Source organism: Urocitellus parryii, chromosome 2 (genome assembly GCF_045843805.1).
Source record: "Urocitellus parryii isolate mUroPar1 chromosome 2, mUroPar1.hap1, whole genome shotgun sequence".
Taxonomy (NCBI): Eukaryota; Metazoa; Chordata; class Mammalia; order Rodentia; family Sciuridae; genus Urocitellus; species Urocitellus parryii.
In genome coordinates, this window is record NC_135532.1 from 58987873 (window position 1) to 59008403 (window position 20531).

Genomic DNA, 20531 nt, shown 5'->3' on the forward strand with positions numbered 1-20531 from the left:
ACATTTTCCTTACATGCCCCGCCCCAACACACACACAAATTGCAAAAATTTCAGTTGCCTTAAAACAAGCTCATGGGTTTTTCAGATCAAAGAAATCAGATTGATAACTCTTGCACTAAACTATTAAATTGTCTAACTTTAGAGTCTTGATTTTAATGTCTACCTCCAGAAAAAAACATAGTAGATTTTACAAGAATGTTAGCAGAATGAAAAGGAACATGAGTAAAATACATGAATGAATCTTACAAAGAGAAAAGTAATAGAAAATACTAAGATACATGAAGATGCTGAAATTAGATTGCATGCATTCTCTAAAGTGACCCCTGAAGATCCCCACCACCTGGTATTTATATAACTTCTTAGGAGCCCCTATCTTTGAGTGTTGGCCAGACCTGAGACTTCTATCTAACCAACAGAATATGACAAAGGTGATAGAATATTATATAGAACACTATCTTGCTGCGAACATACTCCGGATTCTCCCTACGTGGCTTTGAAGAAGTAAGAAGTCATGGTGGGAGCCATTCTTCCTTCATTTAAGCCTCCAGATGAACATGCAGCTTGGCTGACTCAGTTGTAGCCTGTGGGTCCTTAGCAGAGAGCTTATCTGAGCAACACTATGACTCCTGGTTTACATCACTGTGAAGCATGGGTGTTGTTTAAGGTTGCATACTTTGTAGTAATTGTTGCTATGAAGCAATAAAAAAGCAACAGAAAGATAAAGAAATGGTAGGCAAAGTTTTGGTTTATAATATAGTTTTTTTTTTTTTTTTTTTTTTTTTTAGTACTAGGAATTTGAACTCAGGGGCACTCAACCACTGAGCCACATCCCAGCCCTATTTTGGATTTTATTTAGAGACAAGGACTCACTGAGTTGCTTAGTGCCTCACTTTTGCTGAAGTTGCCTTTGAACTGGAGATCCTCCTGTCTCAGCCTCCCATGCCAGTGAGATTACAGGTGTCTGCCCCCAGGCCTGCCCTAGATGTTTTTAATCTAGTAAATATTGTGACCTTTCTAAATTTGAGATGAAAATAGTTAATAGACAAGTTTTCAATTCAGATTTAGAAAAATATATTAATAAAGTGAAGAACTTAAATTCTAAATTCTCATAGAACAAAAAATGTAATCAAATTATATTTTATATTGTTGAACTATTAGAACCTTATTTTTATCTTAAATTCAAATCACAGTAGGACATTTTCCCCAGTATCTATGATATTCTCTATGGAACTCTATGATATTCTCTTAATGACTGAAGATTCTTTAACTTATGGGCCACTGTGTAGAATTATCCTGAATTGATTCCAGAAATCCCATGGGGTTACAGATATAGCAGGTTATAATATGTGGTCTCAGAGAAATTTTCTTCTAATTTATGTAATTTTCTCAATGTGAATACACAAAAATTGTAATCATGATTCACAAAAATATCTAATATAATATTACACAATATAATGACAAAAATCAAATTTATGTTTAATTTTGAGGTATATTGTGACCTTTTTCCCCCTGCAGGTTAGAGAATTAGCATAATTCCTAAGGACCAGAATTAAGAAATTTTATTTTCATTGACTTTTTTTAATCTTTTACTAGCTAGATTTCAGTTTTCCAAAATGGCAGCTTATCTCTCATGCCTAATTTTTTAAATGTTCATTTTTACTGAGCAAGTACATTTGGTGTATTTAAGCATATAAGGAAGAATATTTTGTAATGTAAATTTGTAAAATATATATAATATATTTAATCACTTTTTCTCAGTCCTGTGTCAAGTGATTTTCATATATGTTATATCAATGCAATGGAAAAATATAATTTTAAATGTATTATTAAAATTGTGGAAAATATAGACAATTAAAAGAGGAAGTTAATATTAAAACTTGGAGATAACTATAATTAACATGGTACATTACTTCTTTCTAAATGTTGTTTATCTGGATGATTTTGTCATCATAGCATATATTTAATTTGTCTTACTGTATTTCATGTACTTGTGGGATACCAACGTATTCATTCAGTCAAAAAGTATTGCTGGCCTACAATTGGCAAGACACTGCCCTGCATAGAAAATATGGTCAAGCAGTTCTGGAGAATAATGGGGGTGACAAGTATGAATCATATGATCAAACATAATCTCTTTGAGGAAAAGACATAAGTAAAGATGGCTCCAGTTGAAAGAACACAGACACAAAATTCTGTATTTGGTAGTCTTATCATTGACTACAAACTTTGACTTAGCCAAAACACTTCCATTTTTATGCCTCTGTATAAAACAATGTAGTGCTGAATGGGGTCTCACTAAGGTCTAATTTTAATTGACTATTACCCCAAATCAACAACAAACAAACAAAATAAAATTAAAATTACCAAAAACTGCAGAAACAGTTCTCTAACAAGTTGTTCAACTGACTAGCAAACTATCCAATACACTTCTTAACTGTCAATTTCTTGAAATTCTTATTAAAAATAAAATTAGTGCCCTATAACTTAAAATATAAGACCAGTAACAATCATCCTGTTGAGTCAAACAGTGCAATAAAACATGTATACATGGTAGGTGATTTCTCTATATGCAAAAACCTTAGCTGTGGAGTCAGGCATGGCTTACTTATACCACTATCTAATTTATAGTATTGGTTTGGGATCATAAGAAGTACAGCAAAACAACAATTAGAATTCCTGGCTCACAAAAAGACTTCAATAAATACTAACCAAAAATATCAGGTATCCAAACTGTATTTACTGAAACATGATTCATGACTTCTTTCAGGTAAATTCAGAGGTGCATGACAGGCAGGGCTTTGACATAGTAAATTTAATCTGCAATTTTGCACATGATTAAACAGCAGAAAATCCGTTAAAATAACATTTAAAGACATACCAGATATAAAAATAACTATTTTTATTTCTCAATGGGACAGGATTAGGACTTAATTCTGAATTAGTGCTAATAGCCCGTTTCTGATCTGATCATATAATTGTTTTTGTCTGCTTTTAAATTAGTGAAATTCTTTCCTCAGTCTACTTAATATTTAAAAAAAAAGTCTTCAATTGAAAATCTCCTTACCATTTATTTTCTTAGAATAAATGGTTGGTGATCATGTTAATAAGTTAACTTCTTAAGGAAATATGATTCCTGGGAATAGAAAATCTTTGCCTGTAACAACAAAGCAAAAAAAAAATAGTGTAATAAAAATTAGATATGTGTGCATCATTTCTGGTGCAGTTGGATAAATGTGTTCTCTGATTTGAATGTATTTAAGACAGAATGATAGTAGATATTTGGTTGACAAAGGCATACCAGACTTGCTCTTTGTTAAAATTCTGTTGTGTGTCCTAGAAACAGTAGTTCTGAGGTGTGTGGTTAATGCTTTTATTGATGAATTCTAGAAGAAATTTTTGAAAGACTTTATTTTACTTCAAAGATATTTAATGAAGGCTATCACCAATTTCTGTTCATCTAACAAATACATATACATTTGAAAATCTGTTTTATTTCATTTTCTCCATTTGAAACAAACTTAAATGCATAAAATATGCACATGATATGCAAAACATCTGTCTATACCTTTGTATAGTCAACTGTATCTTTAGAACAAAAAGAAGAAAATAAGGAAGAAGAAATAAAGGTGATCTCATGTATTTCATATACTGATTCTTTTTTACTTTAGTACCAGTTTTCCACTTTATTTTAGAAAATTTTAGCTCTGTAAATATTTCATAATCTATCACAACCGGTGAGGATTCTCTTTTAACAAAACTACAGTTCTATTATCACTTTTAGCTAAATAAATAATAAATTTCACATACCATTTAAAATATAGCCATATTGATATTATCTACAATTGTCTCCAATGTAATTTTTTTATAGTGGTAGAAAAATAAACAAGCCAAATTCTTGGTTTGTGGGATACCAACTCATTCTGTGATATTCAAAGCAAGCATATGCCTCAGATCTCCTATAAAGATTATATTTTATGTTAACTAATAACTAATAAAGTGTAATTCTTCATCATGTTTTCTTAAAAAGACTTTGTCAAAAGAAATTCCTTTTGTCTATTTTTCACATTCACACAGTACATTTTATTAGAATGTTATATGATTGTTTTATAAGTAAATATAATTTTACAAAATTATTTTTGAAAATAATTTTAAAATATTAATGTTGTTTTTTCTTCATATATATACACCCTTTTACCTAGCCCAGTCTTTTCAATATTCTTCATAAATAAGCTGTATTTTAATTGCTTAGATAAGTATGAGACAGAATGGGGAAGAAGTAAGAAAGCATTTAGCTATTTTGCAAAGTCCTAAACCTATCATGAGATTATTTTTGTTTGCTAATGAGGCCAAAATAAATAAGTAAGTTAGTAAGTAAATAGTTAAATAAATACTTGTGTTTTGGAGGGAAAAATATCAAGAAAAATAGTGAAGATCCCCAACAACAGACATTCTGTACAATCACTTATTCTGACTGAGAAGAAGAAAGAGAAGAAAAGGAAAGAAACTGAAAGGAGAGATCCCATATTGGTTGGGATTAAGATAAAAGATCCTTGAGGCTAGATTACATGGCAGAATATAGGGAGGCAGAAACATTTCAGAGAGTTAATGGGCCTTCCTATACATCTAAGCAATGAATCAGTAGACACCCTCACAGAAGCCTCTTTTCACTCCCATAGACAGATTCTATCAGCATAATTCATGAAGAGGTTAGGAAGACTTGAATAAAGGCAGTCTCATTTGAGACCCATATGGACCAAATGAGACAACTGACATACAAGTTACAGATGACATAAAAGTCTGAATGTTGCAGTTATTTTTGCATAATATTGAAACTAAAATTAAGGTGTAAAAGAAGTAAATATTCTTCCATATTAATATAATGGATTTTGAAATTTTTAAAAAGAGCCAGGCACTGTGACATACGCCTATAATCCTAGTGGCTTGGGAGGTTGAGACAGGAGGAGCATGAGTTCAAAGCCAGCCTCAGTAACTTAAAGAGGCCCTAAGCAACTCAGCAAGAACCTGTCTAATAAAATACAAAGAAAAACAGGGCTAGAGATGTGGCTCAGTGGTTAAGTGCCCCCTGGATTCAATTCATGGTACAAAGAAAGAAAGAAAGATAGATAGATAGATTTAAAAAGGAAAGGGAAAATGAAAACTCTTTTCCAGTACATGTCAATTAGTGGCATAAGAGTGGAACCTGATACAATGAAGAAAATCCTACATAATACTTAAATTACCCACAAATTGTTGCCTAATTTGTGCATCATTTATTCTTTAATTTACATCTTGTGTCAGCTTTGTGTTCACTGTGATGAAATATCAGAGACAATCAACTTATAAAGAAGGAAAGTTTGAATTTGGCTTATGGTTTCATAGGTTTCAGTCCATGGTTAGTTGGTTCTGTTCTTCTTAGGCCTGTGATGACACAGCATATCATGATTGGAAGCCCTTGGCAGAGCAAAGCTCTTCAATTTGTGGTGGCTGGGAAGTGAAAAGCTAAGAGGAAAAGGTAGGGTTCTAATATTCCCATCAAGGGCATGCTCACAATGACCTAACTCTCTCCCTATTGGGTCCCATATTCTAAAGATTTGACCACCTTAAAACAGTGCCATAGGCTGAGGACCAAGCTTTCAATGCATAAATTTGGGGTGGTACTCTATATCCAAACTTTAGCACAAGTAAAGCCCTTGCTCATTTATTTTTTATAAATCAAAAGTTGGCTATAATATAAAATGAATAATGCCAACAAACCAAAACCTTAAAACAGGAAACAAAGCAGAATAGTGTATTTCCATGTCACTGCATATGTGTATTTAGAAATAAGAATTTAAGCTTAAGTCCAAAGTTTCCAAAATCTTTATTGCATGAAACCATTGTACTAATTTCTTTGAAAAATACATAATGGAAATTAGTTCTAATTTGTAATGATTTTTAAGTGACAAACATTATATTTTTGGGGAAAAATAAGGATCCTTACAGGTACAATACCTATTACTGAGTAACTCTTCAGGTAATACTGATAGTAACTGCTGCTATTTCACTTGATACAAAATATGGCTCTTCTAGAATTGTTACGAATGCAGGCAGAAAACTTCACTGAACAAAGGGAAACAGTTGAGATCTACACAGCAAGATGTTTGCTGCTGATGATTACTCTATCAATTCCACTTCACTCTGCTTCACAAATTCCTCAATTACCAAAAAAAAAAAAGTGATTGTGAAATTTAAAGATAATATATCAATAATATCCAAATATAAATTATTTAGTTTTTATCTCTTGATATTTCTAGGCTATTGATACAGGAGGCAGACATTGACACAGGAGTTTAAAATTAAGTCCTATGAAGTATTAGCTACCAGTGTCCCTTAAGGCTCCTGTTTCCCTTTCTTGCTCCTCTCCTTCCTTTTCAATAAGAAATAAGGAGTGTGTTTCTACCAAGAAACCCTGCTGCTTCTGGCTTAGAGACATTCCATGGATCATTATTCTCCTGAGTGAAGTCACTATGCTGGACTGAATATTGGAGTATGCAAGGTTGTGTCATTCTTTGGGCCTCTTTTTCCATATGACTACATTGGTAAAAACTCTGGGGACTTCTTAAAGCAGGCTTCAAAGGTGCATATTTTTTTTCTCTAGACTAAGAATCTCTTTTGTCTTCTCCCATTTGGCACCTGGCCCAGTGCTATTGCCCAAGTCTAAGAAGTCATTATGTGAGTAGCTACACATATTGGATAAAGTTCTAGCCAAAGGCAATTTAACTTAAGCATACTTTCAAAGCTAGGGAAAATGTGTGCTCGCTCTCTTCTCTCTCTCTCTCTCTCTCTCTCTGTCTCTCTCTCTCTCTCTCTCTCTCTCTTTCTCTCTCTGTTTGGAAGACTCAAACATGGGCTTCCTCATGTGTGCATTTAGAAGAAAGCAGAGGAAGATCAGTGAACATTGTCTCTAGTCTAAAAACCAACTTGTCTCTTCATTGGTCCAGATCAATTCACCAACCACCAACAAAGTACTAATTTTGTCTCATTCTTACTAATTTTTTGTCTTCCCTGAATGTATATTCTCTTTAATGACTTGAGAAAAAAATGATAGCTAGAATGTGCTGGGGCCTTCTTAAAGTATTCAAAATATCTTAATTCTCTTGACAAACTAAGATGAAATTTAATATTACCACACATTTTAGTAATATTTTTTCCATAAAATCTTCCTGTATTTTTCTTGAATTTATGCTGTACAACATAACCACAGTTTTTGTGGAAATATATATTTAGATGAGCATTTTTATTTAATATTTTTTCTCCAAATCTGTCTTTGGTTTGTAGTACTCTGGGAGTCAAAAGACAAACATCAGTTTCATTTGTGCTTGTAGACTGCAGCTATGATAGTAATTATGTGTGTGTATATATATATACACACACATATGATAGTAATTATATATATGTATATATACATATACATAACAAGATTTTGCTACATTTTAACAAAATACTTCAGTTGGCTCTGGCTTACCACAGACACAATTCTATGACAAATTACAAAATATATAACTGTAACTCCCACTTTGTCCATTTCATTAATGAATCCTAAAATCTGCTATTGCTTTCTAGTTGAATATTTTAAAATTCCTAATTCAATTAGTTAACTAGAAAATTCCCCAGGGTTCAACAACTTCTGAAACCCACTGATTAAACTTACAGCACTCTTTAACCTGCATATATCTAAAATATCCTATTCTGCTAAAAAAAATTTTTTTAAATCATGAAACACTATGAAACACTACTTCAGGAAAGGGTAAAACATTCACCTGGAATAACATAAATAAGCATGTGAGGCAAACACTCACTGTACCAACTGAGCTATGTCCCCAGCAAAAGTGTGAAATTTTTTGTCTTTATTTTGACTGAAAGACAAGAAGATTCAACCCATCCCACATAATTGTATAAGAGGCAGTGAGTTTTGGGACTAGTTTTGAGACTATTAGCTTAATGCCAATAAAAGATATTTTATGACAGAGAGGAGGAAGTTGTGATTGGAAAAACAGATCAAAACAAGCTGCTATCATTTCCCCCTACCTCTGTAAGGGGACAAATGGATGAAAATTATGGAAACAGGAGTTTAAGAGAATAATTCTATAAAATGAGCCCACTATAACAACTCCCCACATGCTTTGCCCAAAAGCAATCTGCCTGCAGCCCTACCTGGCCTGAGGGACAGGAAATTCCTCAATGGCTTGAGGCTGGGGGTGGAAGGTCTGGCAGTGAGTGTAGGTAATGAAAGATGGAGGTTGATAAGAAGAGGGCTGGTTATCAAAGAAAAGACCACATGTTGTTAACAGCTAACCTCAGGGATAGGGATCCACTATCTAGCCCAAGGAATTGCTAAGGAGATTAGCTCCTGTGCTGCTCCTTCCAGCCCTTAGGAGAAGAAGAAAGAGAAAGTGGGTGTTTCTGGGATCTATAAGATATACCACACCCACTTATGAGGAAACCCAACTCTGTGCCTCCTTCATTTCAGGGATATCTGTTGCCTCTATCACTTCCTTCAATAAAACTTGCTTTCTACACTTGCCTTGACATTTCTTGGGTGTTTAATCTTCAACACCAAGGCAACAAGAACCCCATCCTGATCTACAAGACAAGTATCACCCTTACCTCTCCACTGGAGTCTAGAAAAGATTGATTCAACGGAACCACTTAGATTCCTTGATGTTTATTTATACTGATGAGTGCCAAGAATCTAGAAATTTCATGTCTTTTATTTTCCTTATACAAATGCACTTGTGTTTCCTATACAAAAAAGATGTAGAACATGAAACAGTAAGAGTCAGAGCAGGCATGGTGTTTACTTGGGAGAAAGAAGATGCAAATGTAACTCCACATGTATAATATTAGCTTATGAGAAAATCAGCACCCAGACACAGTGGCAAGTTCACATGGAGTGGAAGTTACAGGTAGAAGCACACCTACAAGAGATCTCTTCCCTGGATAGAAAGGCACCTTAAAATCCTGGAAGTCAGAGAACAGAACACCAAAGCTGGATTACAACAATGAAACTAGTTAAGAAAGCCCTTTTGTACTTTTTACCTCCTCTTGATATTCCTACTTCAATCACAGAAATGCCAGAGGCACTTTAATATCTGAAGCAGTGGGAGCTAAAAAGCTACAAAATTAGGAAAAATTCACCATATCCCTATTTCCCATTTTAGACAACCGGTTTGAAGCAGATTTAAAATGAATTAAAAGAAAAACAAACCAAAAATTTCCCACCTTCTTTCTTTCCTTTTTTTTTCTTTTTTTCTTTTTAGTTTGGATATTTTCTTTTTATGATGGCAATTTATGTTTCAGATCATCTTTAATTATACATCAAAAGTGGAAGAAAGTTACAGATATTTTTTGTATATCCCTGATCCCAAACATGGACAGCCCCCACCCTCACTATCCACATCATTAACTAGGAAGAAAACTTTTAAGTAAAATAAGATAGAAACTATGCCCATTATCCTGAGATACTGAACATAGCAATTTTGAACATTTTTAAAAATAAAAGTAAACTACTCAGTTAGATTTTTTTATTTTATATTACATATGTATTGGACAAAAACAACCTTTGCCCAAGATTTCCTCCATTGCCTAAAAAGAAGCAACACTACAGAGTTTTCTTTGAATGAGCAATTATTCCTGAGGTAGTGTGGATGTGTGGAGGAGGAAGGTTCTGGTAGAATACACCTTATCAAACATCCAAAATGAATCCAAACTCAAATAAAGGAAAAAATAATAATACAAAGCAAAATTATTAGCTTGTCTCTTCACACTTATCTTAATAGCTATTTAACAATTTTTTTTCTATAAATTGTTCATTGGAAAATATCACTGCATAAGACAATATATACGTATATGTACACACACATATATAATTGTTCTTTTATTATATTCTACTTAATAGTTATTTTATGAATTCTAAAATATGTGCTTTTATTTTATGAATTCTAAAATATGTGATTTCACATTGTATATCTTTGGTATCAGCATATCTTGCAACTAATGGCTTCATTCAATGATACTTGTATCATTTTTCTTCTCTTTTAATGGTTCATAAAATAAAGATGAATCATAGAATTCAACAGCCAGTATATCTATTTCAAAGAACATAACAATAAAGTCAGCAGAGAATGACTGAATGTCCATTTAGCCCAACCCTAGGATCACTGTTACAAACCCAAGTGCACAACCAAACCAGAACAACGCCAAGGAGTCAAAGTGCTGAAGAGGACTCACCAGAGTTGGGGTCGGAATTGCCATCTGCCTCTGTCCTCTTGTCCGGAGAAGCCTGGTCGTAGAATTCGTCCTGTGGCTGAACCAGAGGAAGAGGGTGTGAGATCAGGGTTCCACTACCCACCGGCTCGTGGTCTCCAAGACCACTGTCACTGCAGCTTTCCTGGGAGCCGTCGGGGAGGTGAAAGGTAACACGGCGCTGCGACTACAAAGAAGATCATAGGACATGCTGATTAACACTCCTCCCACATAAAATGTTTTATGTGCACTGGAACACAAAATCAGACAACTTTCAATAAATGACACAGTATAAAACCAAAATAAGACTAGAGCAAAGCTAAGAACAAGCATTCATTATTCGCCATTTATTAGTTAATATACAACTGGCAAACTACGAAAAAGAATTTCAATCTTGTATGATTCAAGATTATCAAACTAAAGCAAAGCCTTTGAAAAGTGTAACAAGAAAAGCAAAATAGAATACTTATACCAGTCAACAAAATTATAGAAAATCTCTAAATAAGAAGAAATATGCAGATATATTTGCTGAATAGATCTGAATAAATGCATAAGTAATGCAACATTTTATTTCTTTCGAATGATCAAGTACTATGCCTATTTGAACTTTTTACAGCAATTTTTGCAATCAATATATTTCCCATACTTTTACATCCTGTTTTTAAAGAGCAATTTTTATATCTAAACCAATACTGGAACAATTAATTTAAATTAGTTTAAATAACCAAGTTCTGTGAAGTTGCAATTGATGTTGTTTTCTTCATAAAATACTTTTAAAGAAATTCTTTTATAAAAATGCTTTTCATAACCATGCTTTTGTGAAAAGAATTATATTTTTCCTTAGAGATTAAATGTGTAAACCATTATTGCCCATGCCCATATATTTCAACCAGTTTTTGGTTTTGTAATATTCTAGTTGAAAAGTATTCAGAATATTATTTTGTATCTATTTGTATCATGTCATTCTCAGTAGCAAGCTAAATGTTTATATGGTTACTTCAATAAATGTTACTACTTTAATAAAATAAAAATATGCATTTCAGTACAGATCACAGTTTAGTTCTCTTGGTAAATATTCTTTTAGCTGATGTAATCCATGAGATATGAGAATATTTACAGCAAACTGGAATGAACACTTAGGCTTTAGGGAATTTCATGAGAGTAGTAAATTTGTGCTATTCTACTGAGCTTAATTTTCATTCTGCTTTAACAGCCAAAAGACCTTTCAATATCATGCCACATGTGACCTCTTTTATTCAGATTTAATAAATTATGAATATATAAATAATAAAATATATGAAATATAAATACATAATGTAAACTATCATCATTTTATGTTGCCTAATGTTTGTGTTTTTCAAGAGACTATTTACAGATTATATTCATTTCAAAAAAAAAAAAAACAGGAAGACACTGAGAAACTAATGCAATAGAGAGATATAATGCAACTCTATAAATGTGGTTTTATAGACTGACGATAGAACAGAGCCTATTTTCTATGAGTCACTGGTTCAAATCCAGCTCAGAGTCATAATGGAGAAGAGCTGATACCACTTTATTGCTGTTCAATGACCTGTGTGAAATGAGTTGATAGTTCAGTACATTTTTAATGAACTGATTCCAACATCACATAAACTATAATCATAAATGGTACTAATTGCATCCATTGTAGCACATTTCACCTTCATGCACAACTATCTTATGAGAATCCTTCCCCTCTCAAAGGTTTTGACACGTGCCTAGGTGAGTGCTATAGAAAAAGAAAGTCAAACATGAATATTAATATTGGAAGAATATTTTTCCTTACATAAGGAAGGTCACTTTTCCATTTTTATTGTAGTATTTCTGTTCTCATAAGAATTTAACCTTCTAGAGAAAACTGATATTTTCAGTTTGTATTTCAATATGCTTTCAATCTATCAGTATCCTTTTGTGGTAAAGTCAATATTGAGGACAATGAACAGATTATCCATTTTACATGACTATCAAACATGGCTTTTAAAATGACTATTCTGACAAAAAGTCCACAGATTTTAAAGTATCTTTGGTCTTATCCTTGCAGAAATTTCTCTTAGATATATTGCAATGAGTAAAAAAGAAACAAAACATAAGATAAAACTAAAGGAACAAATTATTTTCTGATATTATAAAGAATTTCTTGAAGTTACATAAAATATTAAGAATTGTAAGAGAAAAATTTATATTAGTGACAGTTTTATAAATGTTGCTTCAATTACAATTTTTTGTTCAAATGTTCAAATATGCAATGCCACTTCTTGCTGCATTAAAAAAAATTTATTAAGCATATATTCTATGCCTGCTACTATGGTTCACTGAGAATAAAAAGTCTAACCTATTTTTCTAAAATGATTTCAAATATAGTTTATTAGACTTAATCTCACGTATTATTATACTATGATATTTCCTTAACATTTTATAAGTGTGAATTTAAAAATTATAAATTTCATATAATTTATTTGCAAGGAGACTGTAAATTAGAATGACATAATGTTCACACTACTGTGTCTTATGGAAATATTTCTTAATTAATTTGACGCAAAGATGTTTAGGACCTAATTGGCAGAATGTGCACAATTGATCTGCCTGATGGGAGGTGGGGGTGGTGATGCATATGGACTAAGAAATGATATATGAATATTATGGTATGAAGCAAATTGATCAAGCAAATCCATCATTAATTTATCATGATGATGATGGATGTTAGTAGAATTTTAATCTGAACTATCAAGGCAGATGTATGGAAATGATCTAAGTAAATTGAAATGCAGACTATTTGGAAGAGTAAAGTGTTAGGAGTCAGAGTGTCTGTGGGTGTCATAAAGGACTCAAGAGCACCTGTTTAGATTGGGGTGAAGAAAACCAAAGGGGATGTAAAACCAGACGGTCTGGCTTGCAGTCCTTGCTCTGCAGTGGCTGGCACAATTCAGGGAACTTTATCTTCTTGAATTAGTCCCTGGCTTTGAAAAAAGGAAAAAAAAAATAGTGCTTGTGGTGTTAAAGATCAAAATAGATAAAATAAGAAGTGTTCCAGATACATAATACGTGTCATACTATACATACTCAATAGAAGTTAGCTATAATTCTTTAAAGCTACATTCTTTTAAACTTCTGGATCTATCAATGTTTGGCTAGTTTTAAAGATATGATTCTTTCACACCAGAGAAAAAAGCATTACTCTTTTTAGAAGAGAAATATGAGAAGCACTGAATTTTGGCATGCCTCCCAAGGGGCCTGTGAATCTGGTCAGATCAGGGCCCTCTCTGAGGTGAGGCCACTCTTTGGTGGGAGTGAAGGATAGGGAAGAACAGTCTAGAATTCATGGTTCCTCCTCAGAGAAAACGAAGATTTGCCATTATCATTTCAGGAAATCTAACATTGTTTGTATATTCAGAGAAAGAAAAGAAGGAAAAGTTTTTATTTACTACTTCTGAGAATGTGGATTCCAGGCTTACTCTCATGGAAATATGCCCAGTCTAGACTATAAATGTTGTCAAACCCTGTCTGCAGAGTAGGGGCAATGCATGCTCAGGAGACTGCTTCAGACTTTCTAGAACTTGGACATTTACATTTTGTTTTCCTAAATCTATCTTACCCATTAAATTTTATCCCATGGAAATTATTCTTATTTCTATAATTATTAATTATTGGATGTTTCTGGTTATTGGTTAAATTTCACTTTTGTTTACTTTGATTTATTACTGATTGGTTAGTTCCAGGTCACTGACTCCTCTGAGAAAGAATGAGATAAAAAAATAACTAATTAAGACTGCTTTTTATTATTTTCTGTCAGACCTGCTGCTATGAATACTGACCTGGTAGGGTTTTTTTTCTTTTATTAGAGACTACACAAGCTTAAAGTGTCATATATACGTGTATGAGTATGTATAGGATCCACCAAGTCTGAAGGTCCACACAGGTTTGATGTGAGAATCATTACCAAGCACCTATACTATACATTTTTCTTGAAGTTTTGTAGAAAGGCAGATAAGAGAAAATTTGAAATGCTTAGGGAAGTTAGATTTTCCATGGACACTGTTCGTCAAGAGGCACAGAAATACGGAATCACATAAAAAATCTCACTTATTATTTGAGTGTTTTTCTTTTCTATTTCTTACTGGTATAGCATAGCATTTACCAATGAATGATTCACATTCAAGTGTATGATTCAATGCTATTATGTAGAGGAAATTTCATGTGCAAGGTTTGCTGGTAAGTCCATTCATAAAATATCAAAAAGTTAGAAAAATGGAGAAATGCCTAGTAAATGATTAACAAATTATGTAATAGCATTCAATGAATATTGTAAAATACATATATTTTTAATATCAATATGAAAATTTTTATTAGAAATTGCTAAGTGTAAAAATAAGATTAGTAAATGTTTTCCTAGTTCGATTGCTGTTGTATGTAATATGTTTTTGTATAAATATATATGATCTGATATATAACTATGCATGTACCAAGTGTTTAAAATAATCTTATTTGAGCCAGGCATGGTGGAATATACCTGTAGTCCCAGCTACTAGGGAGGCTGGTACAAATTGAGGCCAGGCTGGGCAACTTGGTAAGACCCTGGCTGAAAATAAAAAAATAAAATGGACTAAAGATGGAGCTCAATGACAAAGTACCCCTTAGTTCAATCCCTAGTATGCAAAGGAAAAGTGGGGTAGTGGGGGAGTAGTTTTGCTTGATCATGAACATGTTATTTTAATTTTATTATTTTGACCACACTAAAATTTCTATGCATTATGAGCCATTTTCTAGTTTGCAATTATTTCTCTTTATTACTTTGAGTAAATTAGAGCCCAATTCAAGAGAACAGAAAAGTCTGTCATATAGTAGGTGTGCTTTCCCTTGAGCTTAAGAATGCCAAACCATCTTCTGATCCCTTTGATATTCTAACTTCCATTCTTTACTTTTTAAATCTTTTTAAGTATTGCAATAAAAGACCTTGCCATGTTCTCAAATACCACAATAACAACAGGAATCCTGTGTTATAGCCAATCATTAAAAATCTAGTAAATAACATCTCTAGTTAATGATTGACATTGAAAATAAGTTTCTTATTAAAAATTATAAACTGATATTATAGAAATACAAAAAGGTACTTTGGAATTTTTTAAATATTACTCTATTTGTAGAAAATTCTTTAAATATCTCCTCAATGAAATATAATCCTTAATCAATTTAGTTCTCCTATCCAATTTAAGAAATAATATTTTATCTTCTATCTCTAAATCAACACACACACACACACACACAGAGATTTATTCTCATAGTAGCAAAAAAAATCATCTCACAGAGGATTATTAAAATTATGAAGAACTGGAAACCATATTTTAATACAAATATTTATAATATTAATTAGAAAAAATTGATCATATGTAATTTGAAGAGAACATACTTAAATTGAGATTTTAACAGCCCAATGTAAGGGTAACTATATTAATACATGTGTTATTTTTCATTTCCATTTTTAATTTATATTTTATTATCTGTAACTGGTACATTGAGTTAATCTTGTATGCTTTTTATTAGAAGTACTTATGTTAAAACAATTAACTAATATAGAACTTATGTCTATTTTTAAAGTTGAAAATTTAATTTAGAGATTTAATATTCTATTTTAATCCATTACATTTTTTTTCAGATTATGAAATAAGGTAGAGTGACTTGTCCTCATAGGTCATGACAAGGAACCAAACTAAAATTCATACTTTCTGGTTTCCAATATAAAACTATTAGCATTTCTGATTCATCTATTCATTTAGCAAATCAACACTAAGCCCCTCCTGTATACTAGATGCTATTCTAGCAACTAATAATACAATAGTGATATATTCATCAGTGTTTTGTCACTGTGAACAAAGTATCTAACAAGACCCCTTTAGAGGAGGAAAGTTTATTTGGGCTCATGTTTTTATAGGTTTCAGACCATGGTCCTCAGATTCTGTTACTCTGGGCGTGAGGTGAGATAGAAAATCATAGCAGAAGGACAAGGCAAAGGAAAGCCTCTACTAGCCCATGGAAGCTCATGAGTAGTGAGAGCAAAGAGCAAAGGCACATGACCAGAGACCTATTCCTTTTAGCCATGTCCCACCTGTCTACAGTTACCACCCAGTAGTCCTTTTAAATTATTAATCTATCAAATGGATGGATCTTAATCCATCAAATGGATTAATCCACCAATTAGGTTATAGCTCACATAATCTAATAATTTCACTTCTGAACATTCTAACATTGCCTAAAACATTATTTTTTCAGGGGATATCTCATATGCTGGAATATATAGAAAATATATCACAAACTTTACTAAAAATATTATGCTCTGAAAAGCAGAATTTATTAAGCTACTTCCCATTAGTTCTCAGGGTGCTTTTGGCCACCTACTGTGTCACCTTTAAACAATATGATTCCCTTCTGATGCCTTCCAGATACACAGACTTAAGCAAGGTCACTTTATGAATAGGAGACTCTCACCATATTAATCAGCAGTAACCCGTGCAGACTAATTTTTTAAAAGGTGGGGGAGTAAATGCTGAGCTTATGCCAGTACAATCCACAGATCTGTTGCCAGCCAAAAATTGAAATCCATTGCCAATTTATGAAAATAAAATAAGAATGGAATAAAAGGTAACAAAGACTGTTCTAATAGGCTAAATTTTTTTTGACACAAATACATGATTTTTAATTGCATGTCCTTGAGTGTGTTCCCCCATTGATGCCCCCAGTCTGGGTAGTTAGAGAAATGTTAACAGCCTCAAATATGGATTGATGAAATCCAAACCAGCAAGTGTTATAAAGAATGTATATAATTGACATTTTAGGAGCTTGTAATGAATATTTCTTGAATTCAGATGGGCTAACCAAAATTGAAACAGGGATTCTAAAGGGGACAGGGTAGCAAGAAAATATCATGGTCCATCCTGCAAAAGGCTTTCCCATGGGAAAAGCTGTCCTTTTTTCACCAATAAGAACTTTTCAGAGAGTGCTGTCCTGATTCAGAAGCTGCAAAATGAAATAAAACAAAATTCCACTGGCTGCCAACTTCTTCTTTCCTCTCCCAAAGCTTATATTTTGGAATAGACACAATGGGGTAAGATTCAATTTGTGTCTGAGAAAGATGTATACTTTCACTGATCATAGATAATGATTATAAAGTTATTAGCAATATTAGAATGTACCCTTTTGATTTCTAATTTTGCTTATAGTATGTAAAGAAGGACTAGGGTACGGATGATACCTGGTCTATTAAAATCAAGTGGCATTTTTAGGGGAAATGGAAAGTTCCCCCATACTGGACTTTGCTCTGTTAACAGTTTGCTGTCTTCTGCTAAGTAACTATCTTTCATTTTGGGACACGGTTGTCACCTTTCACTGTAACTTGCTACACGATTGCATGTTTAGAATTTGAAGCATTTTTAAATAATGTGCATGAGAATCACGCATTGACTTAAACTTGGCTTGTTTAATTTTTATTCCTTAAATGAAGGACATATATATTTTTGTGGGCTTACTAGTGATGAACCAGCCTAATTCCATCTTAAGATTGGGAGTCATCTTTTCACAAAGGCATGAAAAGTTAATTTCTGCTTCAGTATAAATTACTGCGATTTCTAAACTTGTTGGAATGCCTGCCCATGCCTGGTTTTCCCTGACCAATAACAACCCTCTCTGAAACCCTAATGGCGCCTCATAAATTCTGATGTTGGGATCTAAATTTACTCCAAGGGCTGAACCATTTAGACCATTAGCCTACTCTCTGCCTTTGTATTATGCCTGTCAAAATCCCGTTATCTGTAAGTTTTCAAGATACCCCGCTTTTGCAACTTTTTGTGCTATAAAACTGCACTCCTAGAGAGCTGGAGTACTGTCTTCTATTCCCACGGATTTTGGGAAAGGGACAGTCTTGTCCAGTCAGAATTACAAGCTTGCCTTAATTTGATCTAAATTGGAGTCAGTTTTCTTTTCTTTGCATCATGGTATAACACTAGAATGTTCTAAATATCTTTTAAGACTCCTCATAATGGGAGGTCTCATGTTAATGATATATGGTGATGTGATTAATATTTGATATTTCCTTTTGATTTCAGAGTAATATGAAAGAAAGTTTTTTTTCCTCAAAAAAGAAAAAAAAACATTTAAAAACTGACATCTTTAAGAAATCTGAGAGATAATTACACTCTTAGAACTCCTTTTTTTGTATGACCATGTTTCTATAATTTAAATGTTTGAGCAAATACAAAATAAAAGACTTTCTTCTGCATCTTTTTTCCCTAGTGGGATATGACAGAATGAAAAAGATTTGAATTAGCTTCTCTTTTAGGTTTGGGAAAATCACCCCACCCTTCAGGATCCTTTGGGGTCAAGAGAAGCAGAGAGTATTAAAAATTGTCTTCATTGTTGGTTATTTCACTTATATTCTTATTTAGTTCCTGCTATCTGAAATGTCCTGAACCTATTTCTTACAGTTAAATGTTGCCCAGTAGGAATGTAGCACTTTATCTGAGCATACAAAATATAAAGTGACTACATTTAACAGGAGCAGCTGTTCCTGAATCTACAAGCAGAATTTTTGCATCTATAAATTATATGTTCAGAAATATGGAAGAAACAACTCAGCAAGAGTCCTATCCAATTTAGTTTTCTAGTTCAAAAAAAAATCTGCATGATGGAGTAGGTTACCCTTATCATATTTGTAAAATCAGCTTGTAGCGATTTAATTAGAAATTACACTGTTATCACCACATTTATTAAGTAAATATATGGGAGTCACTGATGTAACATGTAGCTTTCTTTAATAAATGACCTTTTTTTACAATATGATAAATCACTAAAAAACATATGTCAGACCTATCAATATTGATAACAGAAATGAAGTCTGATTTAACATCTAGCATTCAAGAATTTATCTCAGCTAACTTTAACAGAATTAACAAAAGAGAAAATGGGAATCTCCCTAGTGTTCCCCTTTGTTAATAATTCTCAATACATAATAAAACTTGTAAATTCAAAGCAGGTCATTTTTTAAAAATTAAGTGGTAGCTTTAAGACATAGTCCTAATTTTATATTATAATTAAACTCAGACCACAGCCCCTTGACTCAGAAAAAAATTTAAGCAAGGATCACACACAAACAACACACACACTTCTTTTCCCTGGTGTATTCCTGAACAGGCTCACAATCATAATTACCTAGTCAGAACGAAAACTAGTCATTCAAGGCTGTAGAATACTGATCATGTTATTCAAAGTTAGGAAAAGAAAAACAAATGGAGGGGTAGAAATGATCATGGTTTAAAGTCTTCAACAAATGCCTTTACTGTACAATAAGGTTGTTCAAAGTCCCCATGAAGGATTGGTAATTTGCATCTAAAATGCACTATAATCTGTTTCAACTGACTTTGAGTCATGCATTGCAATTTAATTTTATATATATATATATATATATATATATATATATATATATATATATATATATAACTTCTCACCTTTTTTTTTTGGTAGCATAAAGAACATTAACTTCGGTGTGGCGGTGCATGGCAAGAAACCCTGTGACCTGAAAAGCTGAGGCAGGATGATTTTAATTTTGAGGCCAGCCTCTGCAATTTAGGAAGACCCTGTTTCAAAGTAAAAATAAAAAAGAGCTTGGGGTATGGCACAGTGGTAGAGTACCCTTGAATTTAATCCCCAGTACTACAAAAAAATAAAAATTAACAAAAAAAGATAAACAGATATAGTAGAATAAAAAAAATTAACTAGTCCTAGCATATACAACATCTATCTGTCACAGTCAGACCACAGATTGCAATTAATTCTGAGCCTTTGGTCATGTGTTCTTCAGCACAAAAGGAAAGCAGCAGTAGAATGATGGTCCTGGAGCATAACTTTCTAGTCTCTGATTCAAAGACATTGCCATATAAACAGTAATTATTAGCACAGGACCCACAAAACTGTTATGTTAAAAAGCTTAATCCTCTTCATCAGTTTAGGGGGTGTCTCTGTTACACAGAGAAAATGGACAGTGGGACGTAGTATACAAAACATAGGTAAAGATACAAATTACACTTACAGGATATGGAGACATTTCCAAAGAAGTTCAGAATATGAAAGTGATGCTATTGGATAAGAATTATATTCTCTCTTCCAGGCTGTCATATAAAATATCCTAGAAATGTTTTCTAGAATTTTCTAGGGACAGGAAGTAGAGTGGATATGAATGGGGC

The 20531-nt window shown here is 32.8% G+C and overlaps 1 protein-coding gene across 3 annotated transcripts in view; it reads right to left on the minus strand.

Annotated features, from left to right (window-relative positions):
* The window catches only part of Pcdh9 (protocadherin 9), an 862810-nt gene that overhangs the window by 295382 nt on the left and 546897 nt on the right, over nt 1-20531 (minus strand). For 2 of the 3 annotated variants that reach the window (XM_026395800.2, XM_026395799.2), the window contains one exon: nt 10270-10471. In XM_026395800.2, the coding sequence (XP_026251585.1) occupies nt 10270-10471 (202 nt within the window). The remainder of the gene's footprint in view (nt 1-10269; nt 10472-20531) is intronic. The other variant, XM_077792752.1, reaches the window with a different exon arrangement.